Source organism: Sinocyclocheilus grahami, unplaced genomic scaffold (genome assembly GCF_001515645.1).
Source record: "Sinocyclocheilus grahami isolate Dianchi unplaced genomic scaffold, SAMN03320097.WGS_v1.1 scaffold139.1, whole genome shotgun sequence".
NCBI classification, from domain to species: Eukaryota; Metazoa; Chordata; class Actinopteri; order Cypriniformes; family Cyprinidae; genus Sinocyclocheilus; species Sinocyclocheilus grahami.
In genome coordinates, this window is record NW_015505318.1 from 756689 (window position 1) to 778797 (window position 22109).

The following is a 22109-nucleotide window of genomic DNA, read 5'->3' on the forward strand; positions in this document are numbered from 1 at the left end:
GACTAAATACTTTTTTGCCCCACTGTATATATATATATATATCATATTTTTATTTAGCTATTGTTAAACTTCAAATGTTCACAAGTGATTTTTGATAATCAAATTACTGACTAACTAATTGTGTTATAGTGGTGACGGCCTCCAGTATGGCAGGAGCTGCCATGTACGAGCTGGTGCGAGTGGGCCACAGTGAGCTTGTGGGAGAGATCATTAGACTGGAGGGTGACATGGCCACCGTTCAGGTCTATGAAGAGACATGTATCCTATTCTTACCTTAGTACAGGACATACTTTCTGTGGTTTATGTTGTACACAGTGTGTAGAATCTGTTAAATAGTATTGTAGTTTTCCTGAGCTTTCATCAGCTGGTGTGTCGGTTGGTGACCCTGTCCTGCGCACAGGGAAGCCCCTCTCTGTGGAGTTAGGACCAGGAATCATGGGCTCCATCTTTGATGGAATTCAGCGTCCCCTCAAAGACATCAATGACCTCACCCAAAGTATCTACATTCCTAGAGGAGTCAACATTGGTGCCCTTAACCGTGATCTGAAATGGGAGTTTTCTCCATCCAAGAGTGTGCGAGTAAGTGAAAGATTAGTTTTAAGTTAAGTTTAGTTTTGGTTATGATAGTTGTGATGTTTTTTGTTTTGTTTTTCTTGGTTATGATTTAACATCCTTTCAGGTTCCGAGAAGGCAAATCACTTAGTTGCTTTAAGGGGTCATATCATGAGTATATCAAACATTTTTGTAATCTTTTGCGATTTTAAAAGATCATTGTACTATTAAATCTTAGAAACATGACAGTTTGTGCTGTTCCTGGCTGTGTGTAGCACCTACAGCTCTGCATGTATCCCAAATATATAACCTCTTTTAAAGAAACTCCAATGGTATCAGGTGATTAATCAGATGACTGAATGATTTTAAGCTGTTGTTTCTGTGTCCAGGTTGGCAGTCACGTCACTGGAGGTGATATCTATGGTATGGTGTTTGAAAACTCTCTTATTAAACACAAAATAATGTTACCACCAAAAAGCAGAGGAACTGTCACATACGTAGCACCACCTGGAAACTATGATGTCTCGGTGAGGCTAATAAAATGTACATCTTTTTCAAAAACAGTAAAATGATCATTATTGTGACACAGAAGTCAATGTGAATGTGTGTTTGTCAGGATGTGGTGTTGGAGTTGGAGTTTGAGGGGGTAAAAGAGAAGTACACCATGGTGCAAGTGTGGCCAGTCCGTCAGGTCCGGCCAGTCACCGAGAAACTTCCTGCAAATCACCCTCTGCTGACTGGTCAGCGGGTACTGGACGCCCTCTTTCCGTGAGTCACGCTGTGTGAAATGATTCCATAGGAAATGTAATAATATAAGTTAAAACTAATATATAATATAAGTAAAAAATAAAAAAAAGAAAGTAATTGCAAATGTAATTTTTCATAATAATAGGCGGCTCAAGGTTCAGATTACACATAATGGACAAATCATGCATTTTAAAAGCTTAATTTTCCCGAAAGGAAAAATTTAAAAAAATTTAAGGATTTTCTTAAACATCAAAAATAATGTGGTTAAATAATTGGTTTAAATAATTATAGGAATAGAATGTAGTACATTACATTATTGTGAATGTGGATATTATAATGATACAGATATGGGGTCATTTTAGTGTTTTTGGAAAGAAGTCTCTTATACTCCTCAAGGCTGCATTTATTTGATCAAAATAGTAAAAAAAAAAGTGAAATATTACAACCGTTTGATAAAAATACAACAGTTTTCTGTTTGAATATGTTTTAAAATGTAATTTATACCTGTGATGGTGAAGCTACATTTTCAGCCGCAATTACTCCAGTCTTCAGTGTCACATGATCCTTCAGAAATCATACTGATATGCAGATTTGGTGTTTAAGAAACATTTATTGTTATTGATGTTGAAAACAGCTATGCTGTTTAATATATTTGAGGAAACCTTGATAAATTTTTTCTGAATTCTTTTAAATCATTTGTAACATAATAAATGTCTTTACTGTCACTTTTGATCAATTTAATGTATCTTTGCTGAATAAAATTATTAATTGCTTAAAAAAAAAAAACTTTGAACAGTTGTGTACGGTAGTATGTCTGGTAGTTTAACAGATCTTTCGTCTTTCACTGTTTGTTTGATTTAACAGGTGTGTGCAGGGAGGGACCACTGCCATCCCTGGTGCTTTCGGTTGTGGTAAAACTGTGATCTCTCAGTCCCTGTCCAAGTACTCCAACAGTGATGTCATCGTCTACGTCGGCTGTGGAGAGCGTGGTAACGAGATGTCTGAAGTACTCCGAGATTTCCCTGAGGTGAATTGCACTGTCATTGTACCAACAGCAAAAACACTGTAATAGATGGTATGGTGATTGACAGTTCTCTTGCCCTATAGCTCACCATGGAGGTGGATGGGAAAGTAGAGAGCATCATGAAGAGAACAGCCTTGGTTGCCAACACATCCAACATGCCTGTGGCTGCCAGAGAAGCTTCCATTTACACAGGTTTATTGAACATTTGATACAAAAATAATGTGTGTGCTTTAAAACCCAGCAGCTGTGTTGTCATCATTAATAGGTGTTTATTCTGTCCAGGAATCACGCTGTCTGAGTATTTCAGGGACATGGGCTACAATGTGAGTATGATGGCTGACTCCACCTCTCGATGGGCAGAAGCTCTGAGGGAGATCTCCGGTCGTCTGGCTGAGATGCCTGCTGGTATGTGTGCCGTGACCATCTCAGTCATGACAGCACATATTATAAACTACAAATTATAAACTAAATTTGTGCTGGTGTTCACAGATAGCGGTTATCCTGCCTATCTCGGAGCACGTCTGGCTTCATTTTATGAGCGTGCTGGTCGAGTTAAATGTCTTGGTAACCCAGAGAGAGAGGGCAGTGTGAGCATTGTGGGAGCGTAAGTAGATCTGTTGGACTTGTTTTAATGCTTTTTGTTCTTCAGTCTCCATCATTTGCTTTGGTAAAGTTTTGATTTATTATTTATGACTGCTGTTGTGATTATTGTCTGCAGACGCTGAAGCTTATTATTATTTTTTTAACTGCAGTGTGTCTCCCCCTGGTGGTGATTTCTCAGATCCTGTGACATCTGCTACTCTTGGTATCGTACAAGTAAGTGTAGATTTCCTTCACACAGCAGTCTGAATACACTGGCTCATAGCAAAATAACATAATTTGTTCTTCTTGCAGAAAGAAATGGTCCTTTTTTGTTATTGTAATCCTTCCATTCTTTCTCACTCCCAGGTGTTTTGGGGTCTGGATAAAAAGCTGGCTCAGAGAAAGCACTTCCCTTCAGTGAACTGGCTCATCAGTTACAGTAAGTACACACGAGCACTGGACGAGTACTACGACAAGCACTTCCCTGAATTTGTACCCCTGCGTACAAAAGCCAAAGAGATCCTGCAGGAAGAGGAAGACTTGGCTGAGATTGTGCAGCTTGTGGGGAAGGTGGGTTTGTGGGTTCATTCATGTTTACTGTTTTACATCACTTTTTGTGGTAGTTTTCAGTGGTAAAACACATTTATTTTTTTAGGCATCTTTGGCTGAAACGGATAAGATCACACTGGAAGTTGCCAAATTAATCAAAGATGATTTCCTGCAGCAAAATGGATACACACCTTATGATAGGTATTAAACTGATTGAAACTGAGGATCATTCAACTGCTTTGTCAAATGACATGTGACTGTATGGATCTGAAATGCTCAATTTCTCATTTTCAGGTTTTGTCCGTTCTATAAGACAGTGGGTATCTTGTCCAACATGATTGCGTTCTATGATATGGCACGTCATGCCGTAGAGACCACTGCACAGAGCGACAATAAGATCACCTGGGCCATGATCCGGGAACACATGGGAGAAATTCTCTACAGGATCAGTTCCATGAAATTTAAGGTACAGAATGTAAACATTGTTTGTGTTTTAAATGAATCATGCCTTGATTATGTCTAAACCAGTAGACTCCAAGCCACGTTAATAAAATTATTTTATGTAATTAAGTAAACTTGCAGCCCTTTTGGAAGTTTGCTGAGGTTCCTAACTAGTGTCCACTGCTCTACCACTTGATTTATTATGACTTCCATTATCTTGGTATGCCAATAGCTTGGTTCCTCTTTCATAGTGATCAAGTCTTGTGAACAAGCTAAACAGTTCAGTTTAATCACATTATATGGCCAGAGGTTGAATGTTAAAGGGTTAGTTCACCCCAAAATTAAAAATAGGCTGTGTTTTACTCACCCCCGAGGCATCCTAGGTGTATATGACTTTCTTCTTTCAGACGAATCCAGTCGGAGTTATATTAAAAATTGTCTTTGATCTTTCAAGCTCTATCATTGCAGTCAGCAGGTGTTGCATTGCTTGAATAAAAAGCAATGCAATTTTTTAAAATAAAAAGCACCCATGCATAAAAAAAAAGTGTCTCACACGGCTCCGGGGGGTGAGCAAAGGCCTTCTTTAGCGAATCGATGTCTTGGTATTATTTTTAAAGCTAAAGTGTGTTCTTTTTGTGTGAAGATAAAATACTTTTTTCTATCCCAGCTTAACATGCTGCCAGTTATAAGTATTCTGTTTGTTGACTGGGAGTATTTGAAAAGACTGGACACTTAATTTTTAAATTTCATTGTTAATTAAAGCTATAAAAAATAGTAATTGTTTGTAAAACAGAAAAACATGCATTGATTTAGAAAACTTTTTCAACTAATTTAAATCATTTTATTCCGTAATTATACTTTATCTTTTTATTTTAGCAATTAAAAAAGTTGGCATTATTAAAAAAAAAAAAAAAAAGTATTTCAATGTCTGTAACTGTATTTCAGGACCCAGTAAAAGAGGGTGAGGAGAAGATCAAAGCTGATTACGCTCAGCTCCATGAAGACATGCAGAACTCCTTCCGAACACTGGAAGACTAAGAGTCTGTCCCTAGCCATCATTCTCAGGGCAGGGCGGCAGAACCCCACATCCCCCCTAATGCACACAGTAAATGTCCTTTTCCTTTGTCTTATTGCTGTCTAATACATTCCACTGCTTTTTGTTCATCTTGTGGTGTTATAGATGCTCTAGTGTTCTTGAGGTGTCTCAAAATACCTTTGTGTGTGCGCGTGCATTTGTGTATATGTGCAATCTGTATGGTCCTCTTCAAAGCCTCTGCTTCAGTTTATATTTTACAGATCATCCTCTCTATAGATGTTATTAAATAACTTGATGTAATTATTGTTTATTTTCATCTGTACAGAAGACTGGTAGACATGACTTCAGAGATTCACTATATTTACTGCTGGAATATTTACAGTTTTAATGGTTGCCAACATATTTCTTGTCGTTTTTGGTGTGGATGTTTATTGCAGTATTGTCCTGTATATTTCTTTGAAGACACTTCCTCTTCATTGCTCACATGAGTCCTGGAAAAATATTAATAAATATTGATGAATTTACAAGTATTGTGAATAACTTTTTAAGTGGATGTGTTTTGGGGTTCTGCATTTTTAAACAAAATGCTTTTTAGTAGTTTGTTTTAACCAAATATATTTGGTTAACAGGCCTTAAGCCCCCCCCCATCTTTGTTTGCATAAATGTTTGATCCTTTTCAGATAAAATTTGAGCAAGCAAGATTATCATGGCTATTAATATGAAATGCGGAAATGATCCTCAAAAAATTGAAAACTGATGCCCTACTTTCAAAATTTCTTCTATTTCTCCAAATGAAGATATTTAACCGTCACACTTGGCTTAGTCATGTGCTCATCATTTTACACCTGTTTTGAGGTATGTACTGTGTAAAAAGTGCTTTAAAAATAAATTGGGTTGTGGTGTGTTTGCAAATTTTCATCACTGTAGAGAGTAGTTCCTCAAGTATTTCTAGCTTTGTGCAAGTCAATTGTGTAGCCAAGAACTATCCACTTCTTACCAGTATCATATGATATGGCATATCAAAAGCGAATAACTATTCCCGTTATTTATAGGGTAAAAATTTTTGTCAAGCTTACATCCATTTTAACATCTAGATTACAAATTTAGCTTTTAAAATAGTGTAAGATTATAGTCTGCCTCGACCCAGCTTCCACTCCAAATTGTGTATTAAACTATGCTCCTTTCTCTACAAAGAGCTTAATTATCATATAGATAGTTCTTTCCGTTCTTAATCATATGTAAATATTAACATTACCTCCGGAGATAGCGTGGGAGAAGCAGCAGGTCGTCAAGAACCATCTGCTGACCAAAAGGGTACATGAAAGAACTGCTATGGATTCTGTTTAATCTTATCACCTTAACATTTGGTTCTTCCCACTTGAGTCTACCGAAGATGTGGGAACGGAAGACTATCACTTTAATTGTCATCCGCAATTTACATTTAAAACGAAACTTCATTTACATGTTGAGAGGGAAGATAAACGTAATACTGTATAAAACGATTGAGCTTAGGATGTTCGGGGTTCAGTCTGACTCCGTTGAACCCAAGGTACTACATGTACTTTGTCACTACTATTCTGTAATAAAAGTTACTCTTCATCAAGATCTTCGACGTCTTCACTTTTTCTTACAATAGGAATATCTCTGATTTAGTTATCTACCTGCATCTGTGGCCTACTATTCATCCAAACACTTGATGGGTCCATTTTCATGGCAAAGTTGCACCTTTCTTCCATTTCTCACCCTTTAAGTTTGGTTTGTTCTCAGAGTTTGATTATCATATTAATGCATTTATATGCAGACACTTATGCAAACTATTTACCTGTGTGTGCATATGAATGATACCAGTTTGTGTATCTGGTCTTACTGCATTTTCTCATCTTGGAACTGGAATGTGGCTACTCTAGTTCCCTGCCCTGGTTTCTGGTCTACAGTCATGGCCAAAAGTTTTGGCAGTGACATAAATTGTGTTTTTCAAAGTTTGCTGCTTCAGTATTTGTGGATTATTTTCCCACATGTTTCTATGGTATACTGAAAAACAATAAGCATATAGGTTTTAAAGGCTTATATTGGCAAAAAAAAAAAAAAAAAAATATATATTATATATACATACACATACACACAGTGGGTACGGAAAGTATTCAGACCCCCTTAAATTTTTCACTCTTTGTTATATTGCAGCCATTTGCTAAAATCATTTAAGTTAATTTTTTGCCAAATCATGGCGATCCATTCTTGCCTTATTAGTTCTCAGAGTTGATCACAATTTGTGGGCTTCTGCTTGTCTACTCGCCTTTTGAGGACTTACCACAAGTTCTCTATGGGATTGAGATCCGGGGAGTTGCCTGGCCACAGATCCCAAATTTCAATGTAATGATCTTCGAGCCACTTCTTTATCACTCTTGCTTTGATAAAAGTGCTGGAAAATGCACGGATCATCACCAAATTGCTCATGGATCGTTTACCACAAGTTCTCTATGGGATTGAGATCCGGGGAGTTGCCTGGCCACAGATCCCAAATTTCAATGTAATGATCTTCGAGCCACTTCTTTATCACTCTTGCTTTGATAAAAGTGCTGGAAAATGCACGGATCATCACCAAATTGCTCATGGATCGTTGGAAGAAGTCACTCTTGCAGGACATTTTGATACCATTCTTTATTCATGACAGGGTTTTTGGGCAGAATTATGAGAGAGTCCACTCCCTTGGTTGAAAAGCAACCCCACACATGGTCTCAGAATGCTTCACTGTTGGCACAACACAGGACTCGTGATTGCGTTCACCTTTTCTTCTCCGAACAATCGATTTTTCAGATGTCCCAAACAGTCGGAAGAGAGCTTTATCAGAGAAAATAACTTTGCACCAGTCTTCTGCTGTCCAGTCCTTGTACTTCCTGCAGAATTTCAGTCTGTCCTTGACATTTTTCTTGGAGAGAAGTGGCTTCTTTGCTGCCCTTCTTGACACCAGGCCGTTGTCCAAAAGTCTTGGCCTCACTGTGCATGCAGATGCTCTCACACCAACCTGCTGCCATTCCTGAGCAAGCTCTGCACTGGTGTTGACACGATTTCATAGCTGACTCCTCAGGAGGAGACGGTCCTGGTGCTTGCTGGACACTCTGGGATGTCCTGAAGACTTCTTCACTGCAGTCGACCCCCTCTCCTTGAAGTTCTTGATGATCCGGTAAATGGTTCTTTCAGGTACAATATTATTTGTAGCAATTTCCTTGCATGTGAGGCCATTTTGATGCAAAGCGATGATGGCTGCACGTGTTTTTTTGGAGGTAACCATTGCTAACAAGAACACAATGATTGGAAGCGCTTCTTCCCTCCTTTTATAGCAAAGAGTCTGCTGACTTTACCTGACTACTCATTCACACTTTCACATGTGCTGCTGATATGATTAGTCAATTAATGTTAGCTGGTCATTTGGTGTCAGGATTAAAAAACAGTGACATTTGTTTTTTTGTGAAAAGTTTTTTTTTTTTGGCCAATGAAGCTTTTAGCAATTATTTAAAATGCATCTGATCACTCTACACAATAATCTAGAAAGAAAGTGAATGAACACCACAACAGCTTAAGCAGCAAACTTTGCAAAACACAACATTTCTATCACTGCCAAAACTTTTGGCCATGACTGTATACAGTTCTAACACTTTCTAGTCTTATCTCCATGCGTTGCATAAACTGCCATAACTAACTTGTGTCTATGATTAGGTTGTTTGACTTTATCTTGTTACACATCATATTAAATGCCATAGATAAATCTAGCCTTAAACTGATATGACCTTAAGTGTCAGAACCTCATTAACCAATATAATGTAGTTTTTTAAGACTCTCGGGTCTTTTGAAAAAAGGTATGTGCCTGAACTGGTGCAAGCGCGTTTTAAAAGGTTAGAACACATCATGTTTGTTTAATACATCACTACAATTTCCGTTATTTCAAACTAATTTTATAAATCGAAATTACGAGGGGTCTGCCGTTGATATGCTTACCTCAAGTGAACGCGATTTGTTTGCAAACTTATCCTATATGAAAATTCCGAAATGTTTATATACTTAAATGTAAATTTTATTCGTAAAAAGATATAATAGTATTTTTAACATTTTGAATTAGTTAATATAACAAAACTAAAATTATAGCCTACATCTAAGAAAAGAATATATACAATATAAATATTTAAATGTCTAAAATAAATATTTTGTCAACTTCTTAATTTTTAATAAAATATCATCGTTGTAGTTTACATAAAAAAACTAAACAAAAAACCGGAAGGAGGCTCCTTGGTGTCACACGTAAAATATGCAAATACAAAAGTGTTGTTCTCAGCGATGAATGGCACGTTGCTTCATGAACTGGTAGAGTCTGACTGTACACGTGTTGCCAGGTGCGAGGACAGTCGCAACAACCGAGACAGACAACACCTCAGCACGCCAACGACACTAATCACTGCTGTCGGAAGTTTATGGGCATTTGGTATATCTGCAACGATTGAAGTTCATGATAACCTTCTCACAACCCCAAGTTGTAAACGCCTGGGTCCCACATAACCAGGATTTACCTTCTCAGGTAAGTAGCCTATTTTGTAGGCTAGGATATGAGAAAAGCCTTTGATAAGTCTTTCTTTCATACTTAGTCTTTACTATGTTTTTTCTCTCTTAATGTTCTGTAATGTTTCTGCCAAGGTTAGCATCTGTGGTTCAATGAAGAACATTCAATTTTATAAACGGTTCTTTATAGTAGAAAAAAGTTATTTAGATAATTAAAATGTTCCTTACAATAAGAAAAAATTGTTCATTTATACCAGGGCTGTCCAAACTCGGTCCTGGAGGGCCGGTGTCCTGCAGAGTTTAGCTCCAACTTGCCTCAACACACCTGACTGGAAGTTTCTATGCCTAGTAAGAGCTTGATTAGCTGGTTCAGGTGTGTTTAATTAGGGTTGGAGCTAAACAGGACAACGGCCCGAGTTTGGACAGCCCTGATATAAAAGTTCTTTGGGGAACCAGAAATGGATTTTAATGGAATTGATGAGAAAATCCTTTTTAAACTTTTTTTTTTTCTTTAGAGAAAGAGAGTTTAGAATGTCTGCAAAACTAAGTATTTTCTCCCAACAGCATGTTTTGTTTTAATTTGCAGAAATTAATAAATTCTAAAATATTTGTGGCACTGTCAAATAAAATAAGATAGTTTAGTTAGCTTATTGGTTTAGTTAATAGCCAGTAGATCAGTCTAACTTATTATTCAATGAGAAAAACATTTATTAACTTTAACAAATTGATATAGTAGCCACTAAGTTTTACTTCACCAGGCGAAAGACATGACCCAAACACCTAAACAAGTGACAGCCAATGAGCTCACACAGGACAACACTCAATCTGGGGAAGGCAAATGGAGCTCAGAAGAGCAAGAGGTGAGAATGAATATGCACGCTTTTACTAAGATTAAATTGGTAGATGTCACATGGCAGCACTGTATTCACTTCCATTTATAGATATGATCTTTAGCAGAATGATATTGTACAGTTTGCTGTACTTTGTCCTGCAAAAGATTACAGATACTGTATCATGATGAGATTACACAAATGGCATTGATTGCTAAATGTTGTGAGATATTAGTAAGCTCTTGGGCATGTGAAATGTGTTGTTCCTGGGAGCATGCAGCTTTTAAAGTATCTATTTCACTGATTCACAAACATTGTATGTATAAACATGTTTATTTATTTATTGCTGTGCTTTTACCTCACAGGTACTAGAAGTCAGTGGGCAGTGCATAGCAGCACCTCAGTCACCTGAAGCATTGCTCTACACTAGTTATAAACAGAGGAGTGACGAGTTTCGGAGGTTATTTAAAGAGGTGCCTGAGTCTGAGAAACTAATTGCAGGTGAGACTGGTAGAGGGAGACAGAGATAAAAAACAAATAAACAATGTAAAAATATACTCTACTGAAAATGTTGGTTGGCTGAGCCACAATATTTGTATATTAGATGTTGTTTGAATGATCCGTCTTTTCCCTAGACTACACCTGTGCTCTCCAAAAGGAGATCTTGTTACAAGGACGCATCTACCTTACAGAGAATTTTTTATGTTTCTACAGTCAGGTTTTTCGTGGTACAAAAGTGAGTTCCACAGAAAGATTATATTATATATTCACTGTACCTCTTAAATGCCGCTGTTTGAGCATAGCTAAGATACTTTGTTAGTAATTTCTTTTATAGATTCCATCGCTCTGCTTTGTGAAAAATGACAATAAACTAACTTTATCTTAGATCACAGTAAATATGCAGGATATCATCTCATTGTCACGTGAGAAGACAGCGAAATGGATACCAAATGCCATCCAGATCAGTACTAATTCAGAGAAGGTGAAGTTCAGAGATTAAAGGTTTTTCATTCTTTTCTTTTTTTCTTATTTATGAAGATTTTTTTTTCTGACAAAAATATATATTTTGTAATTTTCCACAGTTGTTCTTCAGCTCATTTTCAGCAAGGGAGAAAAGTTACCTTGGTATGTTTCGGCTTTGGCAGATTATTCTAATGGACAAGGTGATTTCTTTCTTTTTAACATTTTTCTTTTTTGCCTCACTAACATTGTTCAAGCATGTTTCCACATGACAGATGATTTCATTATTCTTTACATGTCTACATCTACCTGCTTGGTTGTACATGACTGTACACTTCTACTGTACAACAGGCTATTCTGAAATATGATCTGAAATAGATATAAGGAGCAGGGATATCAGAAGTAAACAGCATATTCTCCATTATCAATTTTACAGTATTTAGTCAGTCTCCATTGCAACACAAACTATTTCTCTGTATTTGAGCCACTAATGTGGCATATATTAATACCATGTGAGGAAAACAGACAGAATAAAACCCTATAGACCTAAGGTCAGGGATATGCTTAAGTGCAAACAACCTAAATCTGTAGGGTAGCCTACACTTGACAAGGCAGCAAATTAATGTATAGTTCATTGACCCCACCGAGGCGTGGCTTTCTTCATCTGAAACCAGAAAATACTGACTCTTTCCTTACACTAACGCGGAACTGCAGATCTGAAATAACAGGAAAATTAGTGTCGAGATATGATAAAGCAGATAAGCTGTTAAAGGTAATGAATAGCCCACCACTAGGCGGCGCGGTTGTAGCTTTTCAGGGCTTCCTGATTTCAGCACGAGTCGCTCGCTGAAGCGCGCAGGTTACTGGCGTCCAGCAGGTAAGGTGACCAGACCGAGACACTTTACCCACTGTATAATGTTGCGTATAATTTAGAATATATTACACACCTTGCTACTTCTTTAAACATGTTATGTAATGGTAAATAGGTCTGGAAAATTTAGAGCTTTATAAAACCATAAAATGTTTTCGCTTCAGTTGGTTTTGTAATTGTCTGTGTCAGACGGCCTGGAAACAGTGTTTTGCATTTCGGTGTGATTGTTTGGCCGCTTTTTTAACACGACGCGAATGTTTGTGAACTGAATTCTTTTTCCATATTGCTTTATTGGCGTTTTTCAGTCACTTTTTGTCGAGTAACTCTTGCCTGTGTCCGCTGATACGGTCTATTTACGTATACAGTGTGTGTGTCGCTGCAACGTCTCTACGCCTTATTTCCATGGTAACTAGTTTTCTTCAATTATCGTTACGACTACGGAACCATAAATTACAATGGAATGAAAATAAAAAGTCAATTTCTGTCAAATTCAAATTCAGGTTTGCTCTCTGGTCAGTGAGGTGTGGAGCAGGTTAGGGTTGTTTTATCTGCTGGTTTAGATGAATGTCAGTACGGGAACTTGAGGCTTCAGCGAATTTATTTATTTGTTAAGTTATTTTTATCAGATATAAGCAAACGTGCCAACGGGTAGGGCGGAAACGTGAGTGTACTTTGCTCAATGTAACTTTCCTGTCTTGCAGAAACTAACCAAGTTGGAGCTGTTGCAGATGGTTAAGCAGCATTATGGCAATGACTTAGGATTGAGTCATGATGAAATGGAAAGCTTTCAAACATCAGTAGATACCGTCACACCCATCGTGCCCAGGTTGACTACATACTTGCACACACACCCAGTCACATCTTCACATGTCAGCACTTGTTTGGACAACTGAGAGATCAGTTACTTGGTTTTTAGGTCCCATCTCTCTGTTGCAGTCTGAATATGCGTGGAGAGGATTACACTGGGAGGCCAGAAAGGCCCACATCTCTTCGTCTTCCCCAAGGGGAGCTGAATTCTTATGAGGCCACCACACCACAGGGAGACGACACACAGTCTTCAGTTGGACTGCAAAGCATGCTCTCAGCAAATGGAGGGGTATGTTGAAAAAAATAGTTTTGTTGGCAGATGGATTTTTCCAAAATTGTTTGAGGAAATGACTGGTAGGGTTGGGTGATACAGTGGGAAAAAAATCTCAATACATTTCAGTCTTTAAACTATAAAGTAGGCAACAATTTTACTTGAGAACTAGTTTAAGATTTTGCCAGAAAAATGTTAACATTACTACAAAAACGTATTATACATAAAGATTGTTATATAATTTTTTTTATTTCGTATACATTTCATTAAAGGATTGTTATTAAGAATATGCAGCAAAATCACTGTGAATATATCGTGAGTATTCAATATATCAATGGTCAACCTGTCTAATCTTTTTGCACTCTGCATTTGATTTGCTTAGAAAGAAAGAAAAGTACGATGTCTTTAAAACGGAGTTTAAGGTGTTGAACTTGAAATATGTATTAAACTCTCAACAGGACGACACTCTCAGTACCCCGTCCCATCAGCGCAGTCCAAATCTATCATTAAACCGCTCAGGGTCTGAACGAGTGTCTAAACACTCCTCTCTCTCGCTGGATCTAAATGCCAATGAAGACCAGCTCTCGGATAACAGCAGATCCGACAGCCTGGAGGAGGGTGAGATGTGTGTGTGTGTGTGTGTGTGTGTGTGTCTTGGCTGTGTCTCATTCCATGGCTGTGGTGATGCATTTTGTTTACGTCAGTATTGATTTCTTGTAGTGGAAGAACATGAGACAGCATCTCCGGTGTCTCAGGGAAGGCTGTTTGTGAACCGGGTCTTTCACATCAGTGCTGAAATGATGTTTGACCTGCTTTTCACCGATTCTAGTTTCATGCGGAGGTTTATGGATATCCGGAAGATCATAGGTGTGTTTCTCTTAGCCTTTTACCTCTCTTACTAATGATCTACTTTAGTAATCAGTCCGATTGCTATATAGATGTGATTGGTAAAAATAGTAGAAGTTTTCATATCAGCATATAGTAGACTTTGGTCCTCCAGAAATATTGTCATATTTTAGCAATTTATTTTGCTAGTATTATTTATGTACTATTATAATATTTATTAAAATGTTGAAAAGTTTGATTCATTTTTTGTTTTTATTTAACGTTTAGTTTTAGTAATTTTGTGGTTTTATCATTTTAGCTTTTATTTACATTTATTTATTTTCAGTTACATTCCAAGGCAACACTTCTGAGTTTTATGTTTAGTTCTATTTCACTTACCAAAACAATGTTTAATAATATTTTAGTTTTAGTTAAAATACCAACATTGATTTTTACATTTATATTATGTAAATATATATTATATATTGTTTTGCCATCCTGTTTATAGTAACAAAAGTGTATTACCTGTCAGGTGCAAGCTCTACCTCTTGGCAAAGGGAGGCCTCTGGCGGTATGAAAAGGACTTTGAACTACACCATCACCATTAATAACCCCCTGGCTGGCAAGTTCTCCACTGCTACAGAAACCCAGGTTAGAGTCTCTTTGGCTTTGTTTCAAAATCTAGCAAGCTGATTTGTGTCAAATTTTTTTATTTAATTGTCCAAAAAAAAAAAAACCCTTATGGAAAGGCTGTGTTTTGTTGGTTGCACTTTCAGTTAATGTGCAGTATTTGATTGTCACATTTATATTTAGAGACATAGTTAGCAGGAAGGAGCTGCCGTTGTGGATCACAAGTATCTGTGAATTCTGAGTAATAATGCGACCTTTGATCATTTTAGTAATATTAGCACCCGTTGTTGCCACTTTTATCTTGCAAATCTGATAAATCGCTATGTCTAGGTTAGTTGTCTGTGCTTTGTCAGTTGTTTGTTTTTGTGTGAAATTAAATCCATGAAACAAAGTAGTTTGCCAGAACTATTTAAACTGAACTTAACATACATTGTGGCCTTTCAGCTCTTCGTCTGCGATGCATAGAATAATTTAAAAACATGTACCGCTGTTGTGTTTTTGTAAGACAGTTAATTAGACACTAGACAGCTTTTGTTTCCATTTATATTATGCAACAATTAACATGTTTAACAATAAAATGACTGTAGGCGTGCTGACAAAATCACCTTCATCCAATTATTTGATCTGACTGTGCTAATTGCGCTTTAAAGTTGATGTAATCAATTAGATGAAATAATCATGTTTTATGCAGTAATGACCTGTCTGATGACTATGTCTACATTCATACAATGAATGTGTAGGATTGACTCTCAAATTGTCTTGTACATACAGCAGCGCACAGGATTAAATAACATTGCATAATATCTATATGGACACGTAACCAAAGTCAATATAGCCTTGATTAATGTCTGTAAAAATTGCTAGTAAATATATAGACTTTTTCTGGTGTCTTTAAATATTTAATTTGTATATTTGCAAATATATTTGTTTATAGTCATAGTCTTGAATATTTAAGGTAGTCACTTTGTCCAAAATTTAAAGGAGACAGTGTATTTCAATCCTAAATAAACTGAACAGAACCATATTTAGCAATCCAAACTGTACTGCCATCTGTATTGTGCAGCTTTGTAAATTCATCCTGTGCATGTATGTGGAATATTTTCTGATTTATCTTCTTTGTGTATTTTAGACACTATATAAAGAGTCGAGGGAGGGTCAATACTACATGATAGATTCGGAGGTCTACACACATGATGTACCGTACCATGACTACTTCTACACCCAGAATCGCTACTGTATCATCCGCAACTCCAAGCACAAGTGCAGACTCAGGTAAGCGGTGTCCTCATATCTGTACATCTAACTGCTTTTATTATGACTATGACACTGACATCTCTTGATGTAAGAGCAATTTAGTAAATAGTTTAACTCATTATCGCTCTGTGCAGGATTTACACTGATGTAAAATACAAAAAGCAGCCCTGGGGTCTTGTTAAATCCTTTATCACGAAAAACTCCTGGAGTGGCTTAGAAGACTACTTTAGACACCTTGGTTGGTATAATGCAATTTATTTACCCTCTATTTTCCCTCTTCTCTTATGTGTTTTACTTCTTGGTTTGTAGATTATTTTCTACATGACTGAATGCCACTAATTATATCTAAATAATATTGGATCTATATGTCACTAATTATATCTTTACATGTTTCTTGTTTCACTTCATAGAGTTTGCAGGGTAATTGTAGTTTTTTTTTATAGAATAAAACTAAAACCATAAAAACTCTTAATAAAATTAGCATTTACTGAAATAAAGTAAAATATAAAAACAACTTAAACTTTCTTGTCATTAACATGACTATTCATTAACTAAAACTGAAATAAAAATTATATAGAAATTAAAAAATGCATTTATAAAAAATAAAAAAGACAAAAACACACTAAAAACTAAATTAAAACTTTAAAATTAAAACAAAATGTTTTAAATGTAAATATAAGTGCTTTCAAAATATTAATTAATATTAATAAAAACCTATAAAAGTACAAGTAGCATTGCTTTACAGTGGCCCAGTCTGCAATCCATTGCCTTGTCTGAGTCTGTATATATCCTTTGCTGCAAAACAAATCAAAATCAAAACAAAATAATGATCTAAAGCTCTAGCCCAAAACTAATGTAGATCAATTAAAATGAGCAGAACTGCAAACTGTGCTCAATGTTTTTCTCATCGACTGGAAAAAAAGCTGGCAAATAGCTTCTCTGCCACGGGATGTTGGATTAGGGAATCAAAAGAGTAATAAACATTAGTGACCTGATCAGAGTGCCTAGGGAGGGCTATTAGCAGCATGGCTGTGTCTGTTTCCTATTGGTGAAATGGATCAGTTAGATCCATTGGCTGGAAGGCCATTTAATTACTAAACTACAGGGTTGCCAAAAGCCAGATCCCTAATCGATCCAATGACCTCAAAATAACCACTCTGGACTCACAGATTAATGCCGTTTCAATGATCTTCACCTCACAATGCACATTCCAGAGGCAGAGCTGCTAGAAGAGGAGGCAGAGTTGACTCAAGGAAGCGGAGATGCTGGAAAGACGGGTGGTTTGCGCAGGAGGCTAAGAACTTACAGTCGCACCCTACAGGAGCATATGAAACCAGGGAAGCAGTACAGCGCAGACTCAGATCATCAGAGAGCCGGCACCATGGGTATAAATATATGTGTATTTTTAATCTCTGAATCCAGTATCTATGCTACTGGGTAGTGGGCTTAAAATACTGATTAAACCACCAAAAATAGTTTTCAAACTAATAAGATGTTTATTTTGTGGTCTATGCTTTATAATATTTCAGCAAACATTGAAGACATTAGCCCCTTTTACACGGTAATACCAGTAAATTGCCGTAAAATTACCGGAACGACTTTACAAGTAAATACAAAAATGCTCACATGGGCAATGACGTTCCGTCTTTTTCCGGTGAAGGACCATTCACACATTGTTTTCAAAATACCGGTAAATTCTGTTACATCACTAACCAGAAATGACCTCTAAACGGCTGTGCCTCCCGGTGTTGTGTTTGTTAACATGGAGAGGTATATGCATTCAATGTTTTTGTTGATGTTGTCATTTTTGTGTCAAACGTTCACATTCATGCAGCGCTTTTGATTCATGCAGCGAGACATCACATTACACTATTTTAAACCAAAATACACAGCGTGGAGTAAATGTCGTCATCTGTGTAAGAATGTTGTGATTGGCCCAGACTAGACGTCTTACGTCACCGCATTCTGAACTTGTACGTGCTCATGCCAGTAATGTTCATTCTGCGTTCACACACATTATCATTCCAGCAATTTACTGGTAATTTTACAACGTCTCATACCGGTAAATCACCAGAATGAATTTACCGGTGTTTTTGAAAAGGTACTGTTCACACATGATCTCTTAACAGTAATTTACCAGTAAAGTCTGTATGTGTGAAAGGGGCTATTGTGTATTAGACCTCGAACAATTGGACTTGAATTGCATGATTTGCATCTTACATTACAGGTGCCATGGATATAAAGAGCACACAACACAGAAGGAACATCACTTCTATTGTATTTGGGATGAGCTTAATGTAAGGCTTCATTCAATCTATAAAGCTTGTTTCACACCTCATGCATACAGTAATCCGTGTAAGCTTAATGCTATGACACTGACAGAAAAACTTGGTTACTACATTGAGTTTTTCCTCCTAATAACAACCTAAAATCATGAAATGATTGTTAGAATTTGCCTATTGAGAGTTAATCCTCTTGATTTGCTTAAGGAAGGGGAGCACATTTACATTTAAATGGTAAATAGTTACACCAAACATAATTAGACTGCAAACTTAAACCAGATTCAGGCAGATTTACTGAATGAAAAGTGTTTGGAACCTAAAATCCCATGAACTTTCACGGTGTATTTCATATGTTGCTATTTTGCAAAAGATTACATTGATAAATATGTTCACGGTGCATGGTCTCAGTATTTTCTGCTGAGTTCAGTGTGCTGCAGTGGCAAAAATGGAAACTCTGCTGTGTGAATGTTGCAGCCTTTTAGCATGGTAGCCAAAATAAATGTGCAGTTGCCGTGCTTAATATAAGCTTAATATATTATGGCTGCCGTGTGAAACATGGAAGAAAAACTGCTAATTTTTACAATGATGATTTAGAATGATGACTTAAAATAATAATGTGCTTATTAAATGTCACATTGTTTTGCCTCTCAGACTTTTTGTTCTGGTGGTTCTGAACTTGGGGCTGTTCTTTAAACTTTGGGCCATGGAAGATGTCGCTCACCGTTTGTATCTGAACACCAAGCACAGAATGAAGGAGAGAGTAGAGTCTAGGTAAAGGCTCTTTTACATTGTACATTTTGTGAATTTTTATGAACAAAACTGACTTCATGTTTTATATACAGTAGTTTAGCACCTGACTTAAGCCCCAGACAGGGCATGCCACACAGAAGTCGAGAAGAAGTGCATTTACTGAGGGCAGTACTGCAGGACTCCATTAACCTTCTAGAACAGGTATGTTTGGGTCTTTTATTAAACACACCATGCAATAACATGTAAATACAAAACAAACTCAGTGAGAAGGTCCTTCTTGTCTAATTTGGCAGTTCTTGACCAGAAAAAGTGGATCTTATGTTTCTAGTCTAAACCAGGGCTGTCCAAACTCGGTCCTGGAGGGCCGGTGTCCTGTAGAGTTTAGCTCCAACTTGCCTCAACACACCTGACTGGAAGTTTCTATGCCTAGTAAGAGCTTGATTAGCTAGTTCAGGTGTGTTTGATTAGGGTTGGAGCTAAACTCTGCAGGACACCGGCCCTCCAGGACCGAGTTTGAACAGCCCTGCTCTAAACTAGCTCCATACGGTATCCTGTTTGGCTGGGAAGTCTCTTATGTGATTGTTTATTTTTGCTGGTTTCTTCTTCTCCACAGCTACGCAGTTCTCTTGTGGTGCTTCAGCAGAACTTTCAGCTCTACAACAGATCCTCCTCTCAGCTTTAAATGGCATTGAGTTTGGTGACCTGACAACACCAAGGGTATTCTTCCCATAAGACCTGTCCTCGCTGAGGAGTGTTGCCATAGGTACTGTCACCCCAGGGCACACTCGTAGCCATGTTCATCATCTCTCTGGGCTTTTTTGTTATGGTTGGATGTTTTTTTATTTTTTTTATTTTCAGTGCTGTTTTTGTCTTGGAGGGGATCTTCGCACTGGTACACTCAGTTTTTCAAGTTTCCTCTTGGATTTACTAACGACCTTGAAGCTTAAGTTGAAGTTAAACATTAAAGTAACAACAGTGTAGCAGGTTGAAGCACAAGGGCTTCTCACAATCATGTTCTCAACTGCTGGATGCTACTGTATTTTGAAGGACAGATTTTTTTTCTGGACTACAGTAGAAGCCTTATAAAATAAAACATCTCAGAGATGTCATGGATTCAGTGCAGTTGCACAGGTTCTTCACTTTAATTATGAAGGGGGCAGTGCAGGCCCATTGCCTCTAAAGCTCTGCCTAACATTTAGTCATGTGGCCTTTTTGTCTTGATTTAGATAATGATCTTGTTCTAAGATACCTCTAAGAATTTGTTTAATGATTGCACCTTAAAACCTTATTAAAGCAGGGATCACTAATGACAAATGATTGTGCTTATTGAAATTGTAGAATGTTTGTAAGTTCTGAATGTTCATCATGATTTTAATAGTGTCTAAGGGTACAGGTTTGTGTAAAGATCAAATATCTGAGGTTTACTGTAAAGGATGAGTGGTGATGTTTTAAATTGTTTACACTCTTGGTCTTTAAAATACCACTTGTTCAACTTTTAGGGACTGTATTGTCACTGTGAACTAAATTTGTAATACATTCATGTAAATTATTTACAATGGGAAAAGTGTGGTAATTTATCGAAAAAGAATGTGTAATCCTCGAGCATTTAATTCACAGAAAATATGTAAGGGGTGGATGTGTATAATAGATCTCAATTTTTAATATATGCAGAAAAAATATTCTTCTGAATTTTTTAATAAAATTTCTTCTGAACCTATTTATAAATAAAGTTCCCATGGCATTACAATGTTCAGTTTGTGAAGCTTATGATTTCATAGAGATTTTATTATGGTAACATCAAAATCAAATATCACAACATTGTTACATTGACTATTCATCCACAGGGGGTGACAACATGCCCCTGAAATCGCATGTTGATGAGTCTCTAAAATAGTTAAGAAATAAACATTTACATTTTATTTATTATTTACTTTAAAGTTTGTTTCTTTCCATGTGTGCTTAATCAAAGGACAGAAAATGAACAAATGAAAGACTTTAGGTTTTAAAGGGGTGCAGATGTGCATGCAAAGCCCACTATGACGTCACGTGTACGCTCTGTCAAAGGAATTTGAAGTTTTTTTGTTTTTTTTAAAGGGGTCATATGATGCTGCTAAAAAGAACAGTATTTGGTGTAATGAAATGTTTATGCGGTTTAAGGTTCAAAAAACACATTATTTTCCACATACTGTACATTAGTTTCTCCTCTATGCCCCGCCTTTCTGAAACGCGTCGATTTTTACAAAGCTCATCGGTCTGAAAAAGCGAGGTCTGCTGTGATTGGCCAGCTATCCAGTGCTTTGTGATTGGCTGAATACCTCAAGCCTGAGACCGAAATGTTACGCCCCTCACCATACTGTGATGATGCCCTGTCAGGCCGGAGCGATAATTCAAAAACATTAAAACCCATTATAAACGAGGCATTTGTTGCATCCAGTGGGGACATAATTATGGATTATACTGACTTATACTGTCTTTTTACGCGTTGTGTTGCATCGCGCCGCGTAAACATAAAACCATGTCTGCATTTGTGATCGGAGAAATGACAAACAACAAACCCTACTCTACACTGCCCAAAAAATTTGCTTTAAATTGATAAAATATAAAAACTCTTTAAATATAAAAGACATACTTACAGTCTTTGAGTCAGAACAGCCGACATTGTAGTCTACTCTTCCAGGAAACAGTCCTCCATAAAATGTGCTGCACACATCTGAATATTTGGGTTGAACTGTTCTGGAACAGTGTTGTAAATACAACTTAACCACTGATTTCTAGTCGTGTCCATTTTTGGAAGACCAAACACAGTAGTTTCACTTTCACAACGAAACAGTGTCACACACGGCGGCCTACAGTGAGCAGAGGCCGGGGGCTAGCGTGAGGAATGGCGGGAGGGTTAGCGTGAGCAGAGGTGCGTGGACTTGAGAACGGCGCGGCCGGCGATTTCGACGAAGGAGCGTCCGGAAGGACATGTGATGACTCCGGGCTGGACTCCGCTTTGTCCACGGTGAAAGCCGATCCGGCGATCCACAGCGCAAAGTTGTAGTATTTCCTCAGTGACAAGCACGGATCAGCTCCAGGCATGACAAAGCAGATATCGTCCTCTTTTGGAAGGCCAACCAAAGTAGTTTCGCTTTCACAACGAAACACAGC

The 22109-nt window shown here is 37.3% G+C and overlaps 2 protein-coding genes across 2 annotated transcripts in view; both read left to right on the plus strand.

The window, feature by feature from the left end:
• The window catches only part of LOC107591235 (V-type proton ATPase catalytic subunit A-like), a 12416-nt gene extending 6343 nt beyond the window's left edge, over positions 1–6073 (plus strand). The window contains exons 3-15 of the mRNA XM_016280335.1: positions 130–258; positions 365–579; positions 942–1079; positions 1169–1320; positions 2164–2326; positions 2407–2515; positions 2606–2728; positions 2813–2927; positions 3076–3139; positions 3272–3475; positions 3561–3655; positions 3749–3920; positions 4841–6073. Of these exons, the coding sequence (XP_016135821.1) occupies positions 130–258; positions 365–579; positions 942–1079; positions 1169–1320; positions 2164–2326; positions 2407–2515; positions 2606–2728; positions 2813–2927; positions 3076–3139; positions 3272–3475; positions 3561–3655; positions 3749–3920; positions 4841–4933 (1772 nt within the window). The 3' untranslated portion in view covers positions 4934–6073. The remainder of the gene's footprint in view (positions 1–129; positions 259–364; positions 580–941; positions 1080–1168; positions 1321–2163; positions 2327–2406; positions 2516–2605; positions 2729–2812; positions 2928–3075; positions 3140–3271; positions 3476–3560; positions 3656–3748; positions 3921–4840) is intronic.
• Positions 6074–8804: 2731 nt separating this feature from the next.
• Positions 8805–20693, plus strand: LOC107591236 (GRAM domain-containing protein 1C). The gene is made up of 19 exons (XM_016280336.1): positions 8805–8821; positions 9317–9498; positions 10238–10339; positions 10675–10810; positions 10945–11045; positions 11196–11291; positions 11392–11472; positions 12842–12966; positions 13077–13236; positions 13677–13836; positions 13939–14085; positions 14576–14694; positions 15803–15945; positions 16062–16165; positions 17142–17312; positions 18155–18224; positions 18861–18980; positions 19052–19160; positions 19573–20693. Exons 2-19 carry the CDS (start codon positions 9430–9432, stop codon positions 19639–19641), a joined length of 2082 nt encoding a protein of 693 aa, XP_016135822.1. The 5' UTR covers positions 8805–8821; positions 9317–9429; the 3' UTR covers positions 19642–20693.
• The last annotated feature ends 1416 nt before the right edge of the window (positions 20694–22109 follow it).